Source organism: Pan paniscus, chromosome 9 (assembly GCF_029289425.2).
Source record: "Pan paniscus chromosome 9, NHGRI_mPanPan1-v2.0_pri, whole genome shotgun sequence".
Taxonomy (NCBI): Eukaryota; Metazoa; Chordata; class Mammalia; order Primates; family Hominidae; genus Pan; species Pan paniscus.
In genome coordinates this window covers 8,549,697-8,570,827 of record NC_073258.2, presented here as the reverse complement: position 1 = coordinate 8,570,827, position 21,131 = coordinate 8,549,697, and the positions used below count along the sequence as shown (strand labels likewise).

Genomic DNA, 21,131 nt, shown 5'->3' with positions numbered 1-21,131 from the left:
AATAAATCAAAGCCAATTGTATTTTTAACCTAAATTCATTGTAATTTTGTCTTTTGACACTGCATTCAGTCAGTATTTCTAGTGGATGAAATTGAACATAAGCAAATGTAAAATTCAGTTAGGCTTAAATTGTTTACTAATATATCAATAGTGTTGTTAACTAACATATGTGTGTGTTCAAAATAAAAGAACAGATGAGATTGTATTCCCTCTCCTATATTAACAGTCTTTTCCTCTCTCCTGAATCATGCTCCTTAGTATACAAAGATTCCAAGGACTGCCAGTTTCAAAAAATACCTCAATTCCATATACATCTTAGGTCTTTCGATGGCACTTCTTAGTCTCTCTCCTGTATCCCTAAGGTCTACTTTTCACTGACCCAACCTCTTGTAAGAGACATTCTTGTATATTGCCTTCACTTCTTTATCTTTAAAATCTATGGCCATCCATATAAAATCTGTCCTATCACTGTGCTGAAACTGCCCTTTCTTTTTTTCTCTTTCCTTCCTTCTTTCTTTTTCTTTCCTTCTTTCTTTCGAGTCTTGCTCTTTTGCCCAGGCTGGAGGAGTAAAGTGGCACGATCTCGGCTCAATGCAACCTCCGCCTCCCGGGTTCAAGCCATTCTCCTGCCTTACCCTCCAGAGTAGCTGGGATTACAGGTGCCTGCCACCACACCCGGCTAATTTTTGTATTTTTGGTAGACACGAGGTTTCACCATGTTGGCTAGGCTGGTCTTGAACTGACCTCAGGTAATCCACCTGCCTCGGCCTCCCAAAGTGCTAGGATTACAGGCGTGAGCCACCGCGCCCAGCAAAACTGCTCTTTCTAATGACTTGCATACTCCCAAATTGAATGAGCAGAATGTTAGTCTTATTACAAAACAGATAACCCAATTGTTTTTATTTTTTATTTTTATTTTATTATTATTTTTTTTTGAGATGGAGTCTCCCTCTGTCGCCTGGACTGGAGTGCAGTGGCACGATCTCAGCTCACTGCAACCTCCTCCCCCTGGGTCAAGCAATTCTCCTGCCTCAGCTTCCCTAGTAGCTGGGATTACAGGCATGCACTACCACACCCAGCTTATTTTTGTATTTTTAGTAGAGACAGGAGTTTCGCCATGTTGGCCAGGATGGTCTTGAACTCCTGACCTCAGGAAATCTGCCTGCTTCGGGCTCCCAAAGTGCTGGGGTTACAGGATTGAGCCACTGCACCTAGCCAACCCATTCCAATTTGAATACTTTGAGGAGGGCATACTTATAATGAGACATTTATAAGGATGTGGGCAGGTAAAGATCCTTAGTGATACAGTGCAATTACTTTCTCTTCTTGATATGTGGGGTCACTGTTAAAAACAGGTGAAAGCACAGGGTCCAATTCTGCTTTGTCCAAAGATACCATAATGCCTTGCTATCGCTATCTGACTCTATCAAAGGGAAGATGATTTAAGTGCCTGAGTTGTGATGGCTTAAGGTTCTCACACATGGACTTTCAAATTTACTGGCACAAGTTAGGCTTCTCTTCACAAAGTCTGCCATAATGCCATGTGACTGGGTCAGGATAGACTTCCAACCTCATCCTGCAGCCAATATTTCACCCTTGCTGAGCTACATACTCTAGCATTTAAATAAATAAGAAACAATTTTACTAACTTTCTCTTCTCTCTGTCTCCAAACATATATCATTTTTCTTATGAGAAAAGTTCCTCTTTAGAGACCTTTGGTGTCCTTTATACTTTCATTGAACTACAAGACTTCATTGAGATTTCTTTTTTTTTTTTTTTTTTTTTTTTGAGACAGAGTCTCACTCTGTCACCCAGGCTGGAGTGCAGTGGTGTGATCCCAGCTCATTGCAACCTCTGCCTCCTGGGTTCAAGCGATTCTCCTGCCTCAGCCTCCTGAGTAGGTGGGACTACAGGCATGCGCCACCATGCCCAGTTAATTTTGTATATTTAGTAGAGACAGGGTTTCACCACGTTAGCCAGGCTGATCTCCAACTCCCAATCTCAGGTGATCTGCCCACCTCGGCCTCCCAAAGTGTTGGGATTACAGGCGTGAGCCACCGAGCCTGGCCCCATTGAGATTTCTTAATTCATTAGAGAAGTTCAAGTAGCGTTGAGGGTTTAAAAAAAGTGGTTGGGATATTCCTTTTAGAGCTCTAATGCAAATTAACTCAAGAGTTGGTAAAGAGTTTGTGAAGTCACAAAATCATTCCTGTCAAATTCTTGATTTACATCTATATAAGTAGGTCCACTAGAACGAGTCTTTCTAGAGGATTTAAAATCTACTCTCTTTACCATTAGAGAGAAAAACTGGCCAACTTTAAAATGGAATTTTCTTTTATTAAAAAGAAGTAATATGTAATTTCACCTTGTTTGTCTTAATTTGCATTTAGAAAAATTAGTAGTGAGGTTAAATAGAGAGAAAGAGTTAAGAGACGGGACACTGAAGGCTGATTGCTTCAGTTCAAATCTTACTCTGCAACTTCCTTCCCCTGTGACCTTGGGCAAGTTTCCCAACTCAGTTTCCCTATCCTCAAAGTGTATAAATAACAATTGTGCTTGCTTCGTAGAGTTGTTACAGGATTAAAAAAGTTAATATATGTGAAATGCTTAGAGCAATGCCTTGCACATGCTATGTTCTATACAAAAGAGATGAATTAAGTTGAATCAATCTTCCTAGCAATTGGGAGAGATGGAATTTTAACCAAGGTGTGTTGGACTCCAAAGACTATGCTCTTTCTTCAGCATTGCATATAATATTCTGCTATTTAAAGTTAGCTCACTTCCTGGACACATGCTCGCCCAAACCAAGCAGCTTCTGGAAGTCCACTCTCAGCTCCTGGGTCCTAAGGGCATACACTATGGGGTTAAGGGCTGAGGGGATGACAATATGCAGCACATTGAGGAGAACAGGGATGAGGGGCGCCCTTCTTCCTGCCAGGTGGTGACAGATACTACAATAATAGCTGTGTAGAAAAAGAGAATGAGGATAAGGTGGGAGCTGCAGGTATTCAGGGCCTTAGATGTTGCTTTAGCAGAGTTCAGCTTCAGCACTGAGCGAATAATCAAAGAATAGGAAGCAAAGACCAGACCCATGTCACTCCCAACCACAACCCAGACCAAGGCCAGCTGGTAAAACCTGTTAATAGTGGTGTCATCACAGGCCAGACTTGTGACCCCCAAGTTAGAGCAGAGGCAGTGATCAATCTCATTCCTGGAGCAGTAGTGTCACTGGGCAGCCAATACTGGCACTGGGATGGTCAACAGGCCATTCTTGAGCACTACTGGCAGTGTGGCTTTGATGACAAAAGCTTCAGTAACTATGGAAGTGTACTGAAGAGGATAACAAATGGCCATATATCTATCCACTGCCATGCAGAGGAAGATGCCTGACTCCATGCACATGAAAGAGTGGATGGCATAGATCTGAGCAAAACACTCAGGGAGGCTGATGGCCTTGGCATCAAACCAGAAGATGGCCAGGATCTTGGGCATGATGGTGGTGGCCAGGCCAATGTCCACCACTGCTAATATGCCCAGCAAATGGTACATGGGTTCATGTAGCACGGTCTCATGTTGAATGGTGATAATGATGAGGAGATTGGCACCAAGAGCTAAGGGCAGGGAGAGCCAGTGCTGCCACTCATGAATGCCTGGGAACCCCATCAGAATGAACTCAGACAGTTGAAACCCTGAGCTATTGGCTATACTCAGGCCAATATCCATATCATGAGATGTTTTGTTCTCAGCATCTGCCTGTGGATTAAGGGGAAACAGAATAAGACTGTGGTTAGCTCAGCTGAGGGTCAAAATTTCTGTACAGAAATAAGGCTCACCCACAATCCTCAGTCATTTTTAACATAATGCATTCTCTACACTCTTGAGACACTTGGAAACAGTTCAGATAAGAACAGACAGGCCAAAATAGATGCTAAGATAAAAAATTTTAGTAGAATACTGAGTAGAATTAAAGAGAAAATTTTCTAGCTTTATTTTCCTGAAATTCCGGGAGGTGGGGAATATAGATAGAAAGTATGAGACATGTACATTATAAAGAACCTGATTTTCAGTAGGTAAAGTTACAGGGCAGAGGTGTCGTCTCCATTCTTGGGAACCTTTGAGAAGAGAATAAGTAGCCATAATGGAAACCCTGACCATGCCTTTCTTTTAAACAATGCCTGTGGTTGGCAAATTGTTTCTGAAACAAACCATCTCATTTAATCTTCGCCATGCAGGTATTGTTACTCACATATGAGGAAATAGGTTGAATGAGTCGTCTAGATAAGAATCATACGTTGAAAACACTGGTGACTAATCTGTAGAAAAAATTTTAATCTTTTGCATTTAATTCCAGCACTCCCTCCATCAAATTGTAGCCCATAGGTCAGTACCCTTTAGGAATATCATTTGTTTCCTCTTCTGATTATGAAGCTAATGTTAAAGATATACTTAAAATTATATTTTCAAATAATCAATTTTATTAATAAAAGGTGTAAGGAGAGAAAATCACCAGTGAACTTCCAACCACATCCAGATTTTTCTGTGGAATAATTTGGAAATATAGCAAGCATTTATTGCACACATTTTGACTTTTTAAAATTAAGTAATTTTATGGCTCATTTTTATTCCTGTAACACTTGGTTCTTTTCCCTCTTACTTTGTTTATTCTTGAATTGTTGCAAAATATTTTCAAGTAATTGTATCAAAAAGTGTACTTGGACAAAATGCCTGGAGTTCTTGAATATCTGAGAATTCTTTATATTGCCTTTATCTATGAATAATATCTTACCTTGTTAAATATTTAGGTATCAATATTATCTTTCCCAGGTCTCTGCCTTTGCTTCATTTCATGGTATTAAGTGTAAGATCAAGGCTCCATCCCTCACTGCCTCTGAGAAGAATGAATGACTATGCCATTTATTCATTATAATAAACATATATCATGCATGAAATTGATAAAAAGAAAAATAAAACAATAACACTTTTAGAAAACAAAAATGCAGAAAAATAGCTATAAATAAAAATCCTAGCAAAGATTTAACATTTCAAAATATTTAATTTTTATCATTTTTCTTTGCAGTCTTCTTACACAGTTCCTGTTTCATGAAAATAGGATCTTTCAAACTGTGCTTTTTCTTAACATTATGCATATAAACTTTCCAATTCACTGGAAAACTCCTTATAGACATTTTAAATTTTTATAAACATGTTTTCAATGACTACTAAATGTTATCAAATCATTTTATAACATTTCCCCCAATTTTTGTTTGGTTTTATGTACTGTAAATATATACATATATGCAATATTATACTATTTTCCCTTTATGAATTTTTTATCTTTTATGCTTAAAATAGGACTCTTTAATCAAGAATTTATAGATGGTCTCATGGAAGTTTGTGAACTTCCTAAATTTGTAAGTCTATATTTATACTTTTCTAGAGAGAGGATCTGTTTTTCATCAAATTCTCAAAGCATTCCACAATACAAACAAAAAACAATTACAAAATGTTATTCTTTACTCAAATTTTGATCAATATTTACTTCCCTATATTTTTAATAGTTGGCTTTTTGGTTTTGTGACACAACTTATTTACATGGAATTACTTTTGCTGTTAATGAGACTTATGTAAATAAATAGATTTCAAATAGACAACGGCTTCTACAGCTCTCACCAAGTGATTATTACATGTCATTTGTCACATAGTGAATTTATACACATATAGATAAAATTCCATTTCTGGGATTCTATTGTTTCTATTTCTTTCTGGTTATTTTTTTGTCAATATTAAACCAAACTTAAAAATTAAGTTTTTTAAAATAAATTTAAATTTATTTATTAAATTTAAATGTGTTAAATTTATTAAAAATAAATTTAACACATAACAGAACTATATTCCTTTTATTATTCTCATTAATTTAAAACCCTTTTTATGTATTTATCTTCCAGATTACCCTTCGAATTCTGTGTTGAGTTCTAAAATAGCATGGTTTTGGTTGGGATTGTGTTAAATCTGTAGATTAATTTTGAAAAAAAGTTGATATGTCTACATTATCAAGCCTTCTCATTCATAAATATAGATTCTGTCTGCCTTTATTTAAATCTGAAAAAAGTGTCATTAAAATTTTGTGTTGCAATGTTCTTATCATTATTAGTATTTGGAATGTTTTTAGTGAATATGTTTTTCTGCATTATACTTCTTTCTTATTTTTTTGAAATGGAATCTTGCTCTGTCTCCCAGGCGGGAGTGCAGTGGCACTATCTCGGCTCACTGCAACCTCTGCCTCCTGGGTTCAAGCGATTCTCCTGCCTCAGCCTCGTGAGTAGCTGGGATTACAGGTGCATGCCACCACACCCAGGTAATTTTTGTATTTTTAGTAGAGATGGGGTTTCGCCATGTTGGCCAGGCTGGTCTCGATTCCTGACTTCAGGTGATTTGCCCACCTTGGCCTTTCAAAATGCTGAGATTACAGGAGTGAGCCACCATGCCCAGCCCGCACTATACATTCTAATTGATATAATAACACTAAAAAAGATGAATTCAGGGGGATCCATATCACAGAAATATACATTAGAATGTATCTATATATCTGTGCTAATGTGATGCATTAGAATATATATGAGAATGTTTTTATTTCCTCTTGCATTTACCTACTTTTCTAAACTTGTGTCATTTTTAAATGTTTTGTGATTTTTTTTTTGTATTATAGCAACCAATTATCGGTTGCTGGTAAATATCTTGTCTTTATTATTTTATAGAGGTGCAGTTGCATATGTTTTGTTATTTTGTCTTGTATATCATCCATTTTGCTAAACTATTGTCAATTCTTAGAATTTTCCCATTTATATTAAATTTTTTTCTAGGTAGAATAAAAAGTTGCTTGCAAACAATAATGTAAATTCCTTCTTTACAAATATTGATGCATCTTAATTTTTGTTTCTTGTCTTAATGAAATGGTTGGAAATTCAAAATCAATGTAAACTAATTATGATGGCAAACATCTTGGACTTTTTGGTTGAATTTAACGGGTAGTTCAGCTAGAATTTACATTAAATATGGTGTCTTTTGTTTTTAAAGTTGCATGTATTTTATCAAATGTAATAAAATAGTCCTTTGTTTGGAGTTACTTTTCGTTCTGGGAATCTTGAACAAAGAATTTATTGTATTATTCTAGATCCCTTGGTTTATCATTTATTCACTGATCATCTTAGCTCAGCCTCATTTCTCTCCTGTTTCCTGATCACAGACCTTAGTCCCTACAAAGGTGAAGAGTGTGGGCAAAGGGGGGAACTGGAGGTGAAGAATCAAACAAGGAAAGCTGACTATGGAAACCAAAGATAAGACACGTAATCAAGTTCAGAGATTAGGACAGAATTACAGGACATGGACCATGTCTGTTCCCTTACCTCTCAAGATTCAGGTCATTGACTGCTTTACTTACTACATCAGGAAGGGCTATGAAGAAGCTCTCAGGCTGGCAAAGTCTTCTGTAGCTGCTTCTACCTTCCTGGCCACAGCTGCCTATGTTCACCCTTTTGTTGTTCAGAACAGATTCCTGCCCTTGCTCAACACTCTTGGAGTTTATGGATTTAGAGTAAGTTAGATCCCTGAGATACCTGGTCCTGTCGTGCTGCTCTTTATGCCCTCCCTACTCTACAAGCATCCTTGAGGGCCTAATGCTTTTGACATTGCAATGGGAATAGGACCCAAGTACGCTTTGGGGTTAGCTGACTAATTTCTAGGAGTATACCCCTTTAGCCCTAGTCCCAGGGGCAGCCCACCAAATAGTTTTTCATCCAGACTCCTCAGGCATTAATTCATCCCTATCTGATGAATATTGCCCCTCATTACAGTAAGGTTCTGAAGTCTCCCCATGTCAAACATATCTTTACTCCATATCCCTTCCAGAGGTTGCCCCTATCTACTTCCCTTTTCCCAGACTTTATGAGTAGCTTCTTTATTTTGCTCTCTCTCTCACTTCCTGAATGCGTTTTAACTCACTGCAATTTACTTTTGTCATAACATCACACAAACTGCCTTTGCTAATGACCTTAAATTGTCAAAAATAACAGGTATATTTTAGAACTTAATCTTACCAGAATCCTCTCCAGTAGTTAATCCGTGTTGATCAGTTCTTTCTTCTAGGATCACTTGTCTCTCTTGTGATTCATGACATCATATTTTTAGTGTTAATTAAACTGGAACAGAAGAGTGATGAAATTACTTTCCCTGATAGAAATGTTAGTCTGTTCTGGGACAGATTGTTCTCTGTGATAGTTTTTTTTTTTTAATCAATCAACTTACCCCAAAGAAAGATAAATCTGCTCAATGGATTTTTTTCATGATATTAGAGGAGCTAAATGATAACAATTTAGTAAGATAGAATTATAACCATTTTAAGATCACAGACAATAAGTTGGTGATATGATCTGAGATGAACCTTGAATTACTGAATAATGTCAGGAATCTCATTACGGCATGGTATATTATGGAAAACTTTATGAGCTCGGAAAGTGAGAATTTAAAGAGGCACATGTTACAGCTCATCAGAAAAATACTCTTCTGAATTCAGAAGTGGACTAGAATCAACAACTGAATGTTCTAATCTGCTTCCTGGAAGAGTATTTTTGGGTTTCTGAGATGAGTGGTCGTGAGGCTATTCTAGCGATGCTGTAATGAGAAGTAAGTAAATAGGTAAATCAGATAGATAAATCTAATCTACTGAATCCCTCTGAAGTTCAAAAGTGTTTTGCTTGTCAACATGATAATGAGAGACCTAAGCCACTACGAGCTACTGTCTAGACTGATATATCGCTAGCAAGTGGATTTTATTGGCCCCAGGAGGTTACTAAGAGTTCCTAACTGGGATAGGGAGATATTCCGGATTTCAATTTGCATGTATAGTAATGGAAGCAAATGCTTCAAATATCGTAAGAGGATTAGAACAGAAAATATTTTAATTTGGACCCTATGTTTATATATTCTCATATCAGAGGGCTCATTTTACTGCCTTATACCACATAACTAACAGAAAAAAAACAAAGACGTTAATCTATCAGTTGGAATGATTGATCCCAATTACCAAGGGGAAGTTGAGTTGCTTCTATATAGTGGAGACAAGGTTCCTCCAGGTTCTGGTAGAGGTTGGGGAAATATGGTAGATATCAGTTTGGCTTTGTGACCAGTTATAGAAATAAGAACTGTAGCAGTTTTAAATATTTTTATTTGCTTTTTATATGCATGCTTTTATTTCTATATGTTAACCATTTTCTTCTCTCTCCTGTCCATTTTTATTTTATATACAAGCTATTAGAAGTTAACTTTACAATTCAGTCTTTTTTTTTAATGATACAACTAGTAATTTCTTAAGACCATAAATTCCATTACAGTGACCCTGGTCACTCTATAAAGTTTTGGGCTACTTTTCATGTGGTTTTGATTACATTTGTCTAAAGATCAGTGATGTTGAGCTTTTTTTTTTCTTTTTTTTTTATTATACTTTAAGTTTTAGGGTACATGTGCCCATTGTGCAGGTTAGTTACATATGTATACATGTGCCATGCTGGTGCGCTGCACCCACTAACTTGTCATCTAGCATTAGGTATATCTCCCGATGCTATCCCTCCCCTCTCTCCCCACCCCACAACAGTCCCCAGAGTGTGATATTCCCCTTCCTGTGTCCATGTGATCTCATTGTTCAATTCCCACCTATGAGTGAGAATATGCGGTGTTTGGTTTCTTGTCCTTGTGATAGTTTACTGAGAATGATGATTTCCAATTTCATCCATGTCCCTACAAAGGACATGAACTCATCATTTTTTATGGCTGCATAGTATTCCATGGTGTATATGTGCCACATTTTCTTAATCCAGTCTATCATTGTTGGACATTTGGGTTGGTTCCAAGTCTTTGCTATTGTGAATAATGCCGCAATAAACATACGTGTGCATGTGTCTTTATAGCAGCATGATTTATAGTCCTTTGGGTATATACCTAGTAATGGGATGGCTGGGTCAAATGGTATTTCTAGTTCTAGATCCCTGAGGAATCTCCACACTGACTTCCACAATGGTTGAACTAGTTTACAGTCCCACCAACAGTGTAAAAGTGTTCCTATTTCTCCACATCCTCTCCAGCACCTGTCGTTTCCTGACTTTTTAATGATTGCCATTCTAACTGGTGTGAGATGGTTTCTCATTGTGGTTTTGATTTGCATTTCTCTGATGGCCAGTGATGATGAGCATTTTTTCATGTGTTTTTTGGCTGCATAAATGTCTTCTTTTGAGAAGTGTCTGTTCATGTTCTTCGCCCACTTTTTGATGGGGTTGTTTGCTTTTTCTTGTAAATTTGTTTGAGTTCATAGTAGATTCTGGATATTAGCCCTTTGTCAGATGAGTAGGTTGCGAAAATTTTCTCCCATTTTGTAGTTTGCCTGTTCACTCTGATGGTAGTTTCTTTTGCTGTGCAGAAGCTCTTTAGTTTAATGAGATCCCATTTGTCTATTTTGGCTTTCGTTGCCATTGCTTTTGGTGTTTTAGACATGAAGTCCTTGCCCGTGCCTATGTCCTGAATGGTAATGCCTAGGTTTTCTTCTAGGGTTTTTATGGTTTTAGGTCTAACGTTTAAGTCTTTAATCCATCTTGAATTGATTTTTGTATAAGGTGTAAGGAAGGGATCCAGTTTCAGCTTTCTACATGTGGCTAGCCAGTTTTCCCAGCACCATTGATTAAATAGGGAATCCTTTCCCCATTGCTTGTTTTTGTCAGGTTTGTGAAAGATCAGATAGTTGTAGATATGCGGCGTTATTTCTGAGGGCTCTGTTCTGTTCCATTGATCTATATCTCTGTTTTGGTACCAGTACCATGCTGTTTTGGTTACTGTAGCCTTGTAGTATAGTTTGAAGTCAGGTAGTGTGATGCCTCCCGCTTTGTTCTTTTGGCTTAGGATTGCCTTGGCGATGCGGGCTCTTTTTTGGTTCCATATGAACTTTAAAGTAGTTTTTTCCAATTCTGTGAAGAAAGTCATTGGTAGCTTGATGGGGATGGCATTGACTCTGTAAATTACCTTGGGCAGTATGGCCATTTTCACAATATTGATTCTTCCTACCCATGAGCATGGAATGTTCTTCCATTTGTTTGTATCCTCTTTTATAGTGGTTTGTAGTTCTCCTTGAAGAGGTCCTTCACATCCCTTGTAAGTTGGATTCCTAGGTATTTTATTCTCTTTGAAGCAATTGTGAATGGGAGTTCACTCATGATTTGGCTCTCTGTTTGTCTATTATTGGTGTATAAGAATGCCTGTGATTTTTGTATGTTGATTTTGTATCCTGAGACTTTGCTGAAGTTGCTTATCAGCTTAAGGAGATTTTGGGCTGAGACAATGGGGTTTTCTAGATATACAATCATGTTGTCTGCAAACAGGGACAATTTGACTTCCTCTTTTCCTAATTGAATACCCTTTATTTCCTTCTCCTGCCTAATTGACCTGGCCAGAACTTCCAATACTATGTTGAATAGGAGTGGTGAGAGAGGGCATCCCTGTCTTGTGCCAGTTTTTAAAGGGAATGCTTCCAGTTTTTGCCCATTCAGTATGATATTGGCTGTGGGTTTGTCATAGATAGCTCTTATTATTTTGAAATACATCCCATCAATACCTAATTTATTGAGAGTTTTTAGCATGAAGGTTGTTGAATTTTGTCAAAGGTTTTTCTGCATCTATTGAGATAATCATGTGGTTTTTGTCTTTGGCTCTGTTTATATGCTGGATTACATTTATTGATTTGCGTATATTGAACCAGCCTTGCATCCCAGGGATGAAGCCCACTTGATCATGGTGGATAAGCTTTTTGATGTGCTGCTGGATTCGGTTTGCCAGTATTTTATTGAGGATTTTTGCATCAATGTTCATCAAGGATATTGGTCTAAAATTCTCTTTTTTGGTTGTGTCTCTGCCTGGCTTTGGTATCAGAATGATGTTGGCCTCATAAAATGAGTTAGGGAGGATTCCCTCTTTTTCTATTGATTGGAATAGTTTCAGAAGGAATGGTACCAGTTCCTCCTTGTACCTCTGGTAGAATTCGGCTGTGAATCCATCTGGTCCTGGACTCTTTTTGGTTGGTAAGCTATTGATTATTGCCACAATTTCAGCTCCTGTTATTGGTCTATTCAGAGATTCACCTTCTTCCATGTTTAGTCTTGGGAGAGTGTATGTGTCGAGGAATTTATCCATTTCTTCTCGATTTTCTAGTTTATTTGCGTAGAGGTATTTGTAGTATTCTCTGATGGTAGTTTGTATTTCTGTGGGATCGGTGGTGATATGTTCGTTGGCCACATAAATGTCTTGTTTTGAGAAGTGTCTGCTCATGTCCTTTGCCCACTTTCTTGTGCCAGCTTTCAAGGGGAATGCTTCCAGCTTTTGCCCATTTGTTATGATATTTGCTGTGGGTTTGTCATAAATGGCTCTAATTATTTTGAGGTAAGTTTCATCAATACCTAGTTTTATTGAGAGTTTTTTATGTGAAGAAATGCTGAATTTTATCAAAGGCCTTTTTTTGCAACTATTGAGATAATCACACGGTTTTTGTCTTGAGTTCTGTTTATGTGATGAATTACGTTTATTAATTTGCATATGTTGAAGCAGCCTTGCATCCCAGGGATGAAGCTGAATTTATCATGGTGGATAAGCTTTTTGATGTGCTGCTGGATTTGGTTTGCCAGTATTTTATTGAGGATTTTTGCATGGATGTTCATCAGGAATATTGGCCTGGAGTTTTCTTTTTTTGTTGTATCTCTGCCAGATTTTTGTATTAGGGTGATGCTGGCCCCATAAAATGAGTTTGGGAAGAGTCCCTCCTTTTCACTTGTTTGGAATAATTTCAGAAGAAATGGTACCAGCTCCTCTTTGTATCTTTGGTATAATTCAGATGCAAATCCATCTGCTCCTGGGCTTTCCTTTGGCTGGTAGGCTATTTATTACTGCCTCAATTTCAGAACTTGTTATTGGTCTATTCAGGGATTCAACTTCTTCCTGATTCAGTTTTCGGATGGTGTATGTGTCCAAGAATTTATCTATTTCTTCTAGATTTTCTAGTTTATTTGCATAGAGGAGTTTATGGTATTCTTTTATGGTTGTTTGTATTTCTGTGGGGTCAGTGGTGATATCCCCTTTATCATTTTTTTGTGTCTATTTGATTCTTCTCTCCTTTCTTCATTAGTCTAGCTAGAAGTCTATCTATTTTATTAATTTTTTCAAAAAACCAGCTCCTGGATTCATTGATTTTTTGAAATGTTTTTCATGTCTGTATTTCCTTCATTTCCAATTTGATTTTGGTTATTTCTTGTCTTCTGCTAGCTTTGGGGTTTATTTGCTCTTGGTTCTCTAGTTCTTGTAGTTGTGATGTTAGGATGTCAATTTGAGATCTTTCTAGCTTTTTGATGTGGGCATTTAGTGCTACAAATTTCCCTCTTAAGACTGCTTTAGCTGTGCCCCAGAGATTTTGGTATGTGGTCTCTTCATTCTCATTGGCTTCAAAGAACTTCTTTATTTCTATCTTACTTTCATTATTTACCCAGGAGTCTTTCAGCAATCACTTGTTCAATTTCCATCTAGTTATGTGGTTTTGAATGAGTTTCTTAATCTTGAGTTCTAATTCGATTGCATTGTGGTCTGAAAGACCATTGTTTCAGTTCTTTTGCATTTGCTGAGGAGTATTTTACTTGCAATTATGTGATCGATTTTAGAGTAAGTGCCACATGGCACCAAGAAAATGTATATTCTGTTGTTTTTGGGTGGAAAGTTTTGTAAATATCTATCAGGTCCACTTGATCTAGAGCTGAGTTCAAGTCCTGTATATCTTTGTTAATTTTCTGTATCAATGATCTAATATTGACAGTAGGGTGTTAAAGTCTCCCACTATTATTGTGTGGGAATCTGTCTCTTTGTAGGTCTCTAAGAACTTGTTTTATGAATCTGGGTTCTCCTGTATTTGGTGCATATATATTTAGGATAGTTAGCTCTTCTTGCTCTTCTTGTTGAACCCTTTACCATTATGTAATGCCCTTCTTTGTCTTTTTTGATCTTTGTTGCTTTAAAGTCTGTTCTGTCAGAAACAAGGATTGCAACCCCTGCTTTTTTCTGCTTTCTGCTTGCTTGGTAAATTTTCCTCCTTCTATTCATTTTGAGACTGTGTGTGCCTTTGCATGTGAGACAAGTCTCTTCACTATAGTACACCAACGGGTCTTGGCTTTTTATTCAGCTTGTCTTCTGTCTCTTTTAATTGGGGCATTTAGCCCATTCATATTTAGGGATAATATTGTTGTGTGTAAATTTGATCTTGTCATCATGATGCTAGCTGGTTATTTTGTAGATTTGTTGATGTAGTTGCTTCATAGTGTCAATGGTCTCTTTACTTCAGTGTGTTTTTGTAGTGGCTGGTAAGGGTTTTTCTTTTGCGTATTTAGTGTTTCCTTCAGGGGCTCTTTCAAGGTAGACCCAGTGGTGACAGAGTCCCTCAACATTTGCTTGTCTGAAAAGGATTTTATTTCTCCTTTGCTTGTGAAGCTTAGTTTGACTGGATATGAAATTCTGGATTGGAAATTCTTTTATTTAATAATATTGAATATTGGCCCCTAGTCTCTTCTGGCTTATAGGTTTTCCACTGAGAGGTCCACTGTTAGTCTGATGGACTTTCCTTTAGGTGACCTGGCCTTCCTCTCTGGCTCCCCTTAACATTTTTTCCTTCATTTCAACCTTAGAGAATCTGAGGATTATGTGTCTTGGGGTTGATTTTCTCACGGAATATCTAACTGGGGTTCTCTGGATTTCCTGAATTTGAATGTTGGCCTGTCTTGCTAGGTTAGGGAATTTCTCCTGGATGATATCCTGAAGTATGTTTTTCAGCTTGTTTCCATTCTCCCCATCTCCTTCAGGTACCCCTATCAGCCGTAGGTCCAGTCTTTTTTATATAATCCCATAGTTCTTGTAGACTTTGTTCATTCCTTTTTATTCTTTTTTCTCTAATCTTATCTTTCTGTCTTATTACAGCAAGACAGTCTTCAAGCACTGAAATTTCTTCCTCCGCTTGGTTTATTTGGCTATTGGTACTTGCAGTTGCATTGTGAAGTTCTCATGTTGTGTTCTCATTTTCAGCTCCATCAGGTCATTTATGTTCCTCTCTAAACTGGTTATTCTGGTTAACAGCTCCTATAATGTTTTATTGTGGTTCTTAGCTTATTTGCATTGGGTTAGAACATGCTCCTTTAACTCAGTGGAGTTAGTTATTACCTACCTTCTGAAGCCTATTTCTGTCAATTCATCCATGTCAGCCTCAGCCCAGTTCTGTGCCCTTGCTGAAGAGGTGTTGTGATCATTTGGAGAAGAAGAGGCACTCTGGCTTTTTGAGTTTTCAGCATTTTTTCATTGACTCTTTCTCATCTTTGTGAGTTTATCTAGCTTTGATCTTTGAGGCTGCTAACCTTTGGATGGGGTTTTTGTGGGAACTTTTTTGTTGATGCTGTTGTTGCTGCTTTCTGTTTGTTTTTCTTTTTACAATCAGGCCCCTCTTCTGTAGGGCTGCTGTGGTTTTCCAGGGGTCCACTCCAGACCCTATTTACTTGGGTCCCTCCCATCCCTGGTGGTGTCACCAGTGGAGACTGTAGAACAGCAAAGATGGCTGCCTGCTTCTTCCTCTGGGATCTCCGTGATGCCAGTGGGAACGCTCCTGTATAAGGTGTCTGGTGACCCCTGTTAGGGTCTTATCCAGTCAGGAGACATGAGATCTGGGACCCGCTTTACAAAGCACTCTGGCTACCCCTTGGTGTAAGGGGTGCACTGTGATGGGGGGAATCCCACTTGTCCAGACTCCCCAGATTTCTCAGAGCCAGCAGGGGGAAAAATTAAGTCTGCTGATCCATGGGGATCGTGGCCACCCCTCCCCCCAGGGGCTTTGTACTAGGGAGATCAGAGTTCTGTCCATAAACTCCTGGCTGGAGTTGCTGAAATTCCCTTAGGAAGACCTTGCCCGGGATGGGTCAGGGTCTGGCCTAAAGAGGCAGTCTGGTCATGATTTGCCACAGCCTTTGTGTTGCACTGTGGGGAATTCATCCTGGGTCCAAACCATCCAATCTCCCTGGCACTGGCAGGGGAAAAATGCCAGACTGGAGCTGCAGTGATGGCTGCCACTCCTTCCCTTGGGAGCTCACTCATCTTAGGCAGCAGGCAGCTGCAGTGATGGTGGCTGCCCCTTCCCCCAGGAACTAGGTAATCTTAGGCAGTCTTTAGCCAAGTGGCCACAGAGAATCTGCACGGCTCTGTGCTTGTGACCCAAGGCCCTGGTGGCATGGGCTCATGAGGGAGATCTGATATGCAGGTTACATAGATCTATGGAAAAAGCATGGTTTCCCGAGCAGAGTAGCTCAATCACTCACTGCCTCCCTTGGCTGGGGGTGGAAGCTCCCCCTGCACTGTGTGGCTCCCAGGTGGACCATTGCACCACCCTTCTTTTTCTCACTCTCTGTGGGTTGCACCAACTGCCTAGTCACTCCCAATGAGAGAATCTGGATACCTCAGTTGCCAGTGCAGGATTCACTCACCATTTTTGTTCTTCTTGGTGGGAGCTTTCTACTGCGGCTCTTTCTAGTTGGCCATCTTGGCATCTTCCCCATGATTTCAGTGTTTTAAAATTTATTGAATCTTGTCATGGCCTAGCATATGGTCTACCTTGGAGAATGTTACAAATGCTCTTGAGAATAATGTGTATTCTGTTATTGGGTTAGAGTGTTCTATATATGCCTATTAGGTTTAGTTGGTCTATGTCTTCCTTCAATTCTATCAGTTTTTGCTTTATTTATTTAGGGGCTCTGTTTTTTGGTGCATATATATGTATAATTGTTGAAGTTGCTTGACAGATTTGCCTTTTTGCCTTTTATCATTATATAATATTGTTCTTCATCTCTCATAACAGTTTTTAAAAATCTGTTTTGTCACATATTAGTCTAGCTATATATACTTATCTATGGGGGATATGCTCTAAGATTCTGAGTGAATGAATGCCTGAAACCACAAATAGTACCAAAACCTATGTACACTATATGTGACATTTGATCTGATACTCTAGAGGACTACTAAGTGACTAATGGGTGGATAGCAGTGTGGATATACAGTGTGGATATCCTGGACAAAGGGAAGATTCATGTCCTGAGTGAAATAGAGTGGTGTGAGATTTCATCATGCTACTCAAAATGGTATGCAATGACAAACTTATGAATTGTTTATTTCTGGATGTTTTAATTTAATATTTTAAGATCATGGTTGAATGCAGTTAACTGAAACCATGAAATGTAAAACCACGGATAAAGGGGGACTACTGTATACCCATATATTGTATTCTAGTATAATATAGGATAGCTTTCTTTTGCTCACTATTTGCATAGAATAACTTTTCCCACCCTTTCCATTTCGAAGTATTTGTTTTTTATTTTAATGTGAGTCTCTTGTAGATAACCTATTATGTTTCCTTAATCCATTTTAGCCACTTATACCTTTTAATTGGAGAGTTTAATCTATTTACACCTGAAGTAATTACTGATAAGGAAGGACTTCTGTCATTTTGCTACTTGTTTCATGTTTTAGACGTTTTTCATTTTCAATTATTCAGTTCTGCCCTCTGTAAAAAAATCGTTATTTTTAAAAATATTTTAAATCTATAGTTTGTTGAATCCACATATATAGAACCCATGGATACAGAGGGCTGACTGTATACAAGAACTTTGTTTCTATCTAGCTGTTTCCCTTTATCTTGTGATTATCACAAATTACATCTTTATACATTGTGTGCCCATTAACATATATTTATAATTTTGTTTATGTAATTATCTTTTAAATAACATAAATATATTACGTTCTTTATTTCTTTAAGCAAATTTCAGTTACGATTGTGTCCTTCCATTTCATTCTGAAGAATTCCCATTCACATTTTTTGTAGGGTAGCTCTACTAGCTATGGACTCTCTCTTTTTTTTTTGTTTTTGTGCCACTGGGAATGTCTTATTTTTTCCTTTACTCTTGCGCATAGTTTTGCTGGTTATAGAAACATTGGTTGACCTTTTCTTTTCCCAGCAATTTTAGTACATCACCCCACTGACTTCTAGCCTCTACGGTTCCTGATGACAAGGCAGCTGTTAATCATACTGAGAATCTCTTTTATGTAAGAAGTTGTTTCTCTCCTGCTGCTTTTGGGTATCTGTCTTTGTTTTTGTCTTTCTTTTTAAATTTTTCTTTTTTTTCTTTTTCTTTTTGTGTTTTTGTCTTTCTAAAGTTAGATTGTAATATGTCTCAATGTACATCTCTTTGAGTTTATCCTAATTGGAATTTGTTGAGCTCTTGGATATATAGAAAAGCACACTTCAATTCCAGTATTTTTATTTTGTTTCTTTTTATAATTTCTCTCTCCTTATTAACATGCTCTGTTTGGTGGGACATTGTTCTCCTTCCTGATTTGCTTTAGTTCTTTGTCCAAGGTTTCCTTTAGCTCACTGAGTAAATACATTTGATTTGAAGTTTTTGTCTAGTAAATCCTAATACTTGGGCTTCCTCAGACAGTTTCTATTTTTTTTAACCCCTGTGTATTGGCTATACTTTCTTTTTTTTTTTTGCATGCCTCATAGTTTTTGTTAAAAAGTTAACCTCTTAAATATTATAAGCAGTCCAAGCTTTTAAGTGTGTCTGTTGTTTCCTGACTGTTATTCCTTCTCTCTGGTGGCAGAGGCTAACACATTCACCAAATGTTTTTGACAAGGCCCCTAGACAGCTGCCATTCTACCCTGAGAGATTCTGAGTTAGGCAAAATAAAGGCAAGCTCTTTGCACCTGTCCTTCAGTGAACCATCAGATGGGTCAAAACAACAATAATTCTTAGAGAACAGGTCTCCTCTGCTCCTTCTGGTACCGTGAACCCACATAGGAAACATGGGATGCTGTTCTGAAGACTACCACCAAACTGGAGAAGAAGGAACGGAGCCAGAGTGAGTTAGAATGCCACAGAGGTCTCCTACTGAGATTGTCATCTTTTTTTTGATCAAGTGTTCACCTCATTGATGCAGACCTTTGACCAGTTCCATTAAAGTTCATTCTAACAATTTGTGCCTGTTTATTTGTTAGTTTGGTGGAGGGGCAGGCTCTTGGAATTTCTTAATTCACTATTCTCACTAAAGTCACTAGAGAGGATTTTATTTCCTGGTTCTGATGTGCTTGCCTGTCAGGCTTAGCTGCAGCATGTACAGCTTCTCCAATACCCAGTTCCTGCAGTACATGGCAGTCAGCAGCATCCAGTGGCCAGCAGCTTCCCCCCAGTAACTTCCTGGGGGTGATTTTATAGCAGAGGGTCTCTGGTGAGCTATCTCCTTATGAACAACTTTCCCTAGCATCCTAGAATGTAGATTGTCAGCAAGTTTCATGAGCACAGCATGATTGCATTTTCTCTCCATTCTGTATCCTCTCCAATAAGGTCTGGATCTCAGCCCAGAAGTCCTTTATCTTAGGCAGTCTCTCTCATCTGTAGTGACAGTGGCTCCTCCCTGCATCTACTATTCTTATATTCTTTAGTGTTTTCTCTACTTACTAGTCAATCTCTTGATACTCCAATCCCTTGTTATAATTAAAAATTATTTATATTAACTTTCTCCTGTTGAAATTCATGTGGTTTCTCTCTCCTGATTGGACACCAAATAATATATTGGAAGAATGAAGCATACTGGAAATTGCTATGAACAATGAATTTAGTAAAGCTTCACAGTCAAATAGAAATAAATTTTGATAATGTAGTTGTGAATATTAAAAATTCTAAGACATTTTTGAATAGGAAGCGACATGCTTTAAAAAGTAATTATGACTTAGAACTAAAATTCCAAATTATTTTAGTAAAATCCAGTGTTCTAGTTATCTGTGCTTTTTAACAGACCACCCTAAAGATAGTGGTATCAAACAACACTTATTTTATCATGCTCACAGATTCTGTGTGTCAGGAATTTAAGAGCAGTGCTGTGATGATGGCATACTTCTACTTCACAAATATGCAGCCTCGGCTCAGAAGACTCAGACAGCTGGAGGTGATCAAATGGTTAGTGACTGGAATCTGTTGAAGACATCTTCATTCACATGTTAGACTTCCTGGGCTAGCATGATTCCAAGGCTGGGCTCAGCTGGGGCTGTTGACTAGAGTCCCCATACTTGGCCTTGTCATGTGGTTTAGACTTCTCATCACATGACAGCTGGATTCTGACAGGGAGCATCCTCCAGAGAGCAACCAGGGAGCAAATTTTCCAGGAGACACAAGTGGATGCTGAATGGCTTTTTTTGGACTTCTGTCACATTCTCTTGGTTAAAAGTGAATCAGTGAGGCTCAGATTCAAGGAGAAGGGGAACTAAGTTCAATTTCTTGATACGGAGTTGTTAATGTTTCACTGCAAAAGAGCATGTGAGGTGGGAGCTATTATTATGCTTGTCTTTGGAATGTGCCATATTCAGTGAGATGTTCAACAGAGAATAAAAGAGACATAAAAATGATAAAGTTCTTATCTTGAGCTTGGAATTGGAATGAGAAAATACTGCATAACTATTATGTAATTTGGGCATATTAATAAGTTTGAATGTGTTAATAAAGTTATGCATACAACAACCTGTCAAATAGATATATTTAATAAAATGTGCAGATCAGTGAAATGGGGATGTGGGGAGATGTGTGAAAGAGATCAGTTCAGCAAAAGTCAGGAGTAGGAGAAATCTGCCAGAAAACATAATAAAAATAAAAATAAATAAGATGACAGGGTGAAACAAAACAAAATCATAGGAATTATAACAAATATGAATGGACTTAGTTCCCCTATTTAAAGAGAAAGTTCCTCAAATATGGTTAAAAATAAAGAACAAACTAACGGTGTTTCCAAAAGACAGGCTGAAGTTAAAATATCAAAGGAATATGGAAAGAAGTGAATGGGAGAAGACAAACAGGCAAATAAAGTAGTATGACAGTATTAAAATCATATAAAGCAAAGCATATGGGCAAATATGAAATACATGACAAACATAAATAATTCATAAATATAAAACAATGCACAATCTTTTTTTATCCTCATGGCACCT

General features: G+C 37.9%; 1 protein-coding gene across 1 annotated transcript; it reads right to left on the bottom strand.

Moving 5' to 3' along the window:
* Positions 1-2,857: 2,857 nt before the first annotated feature.
* On the bottom strand, positions 2,858-3,724 carry LOC100986337 (olfactory receptor 56B4-like). The gene is given in 1 exon segment (XM_008972442.1): positions 2,858-3,724. A coding segment is annotated over 1 exon segment (867 nt).
* Between the last annotated feature and the right edge of the window lie 17,407 nt (positions 3,725-21,131).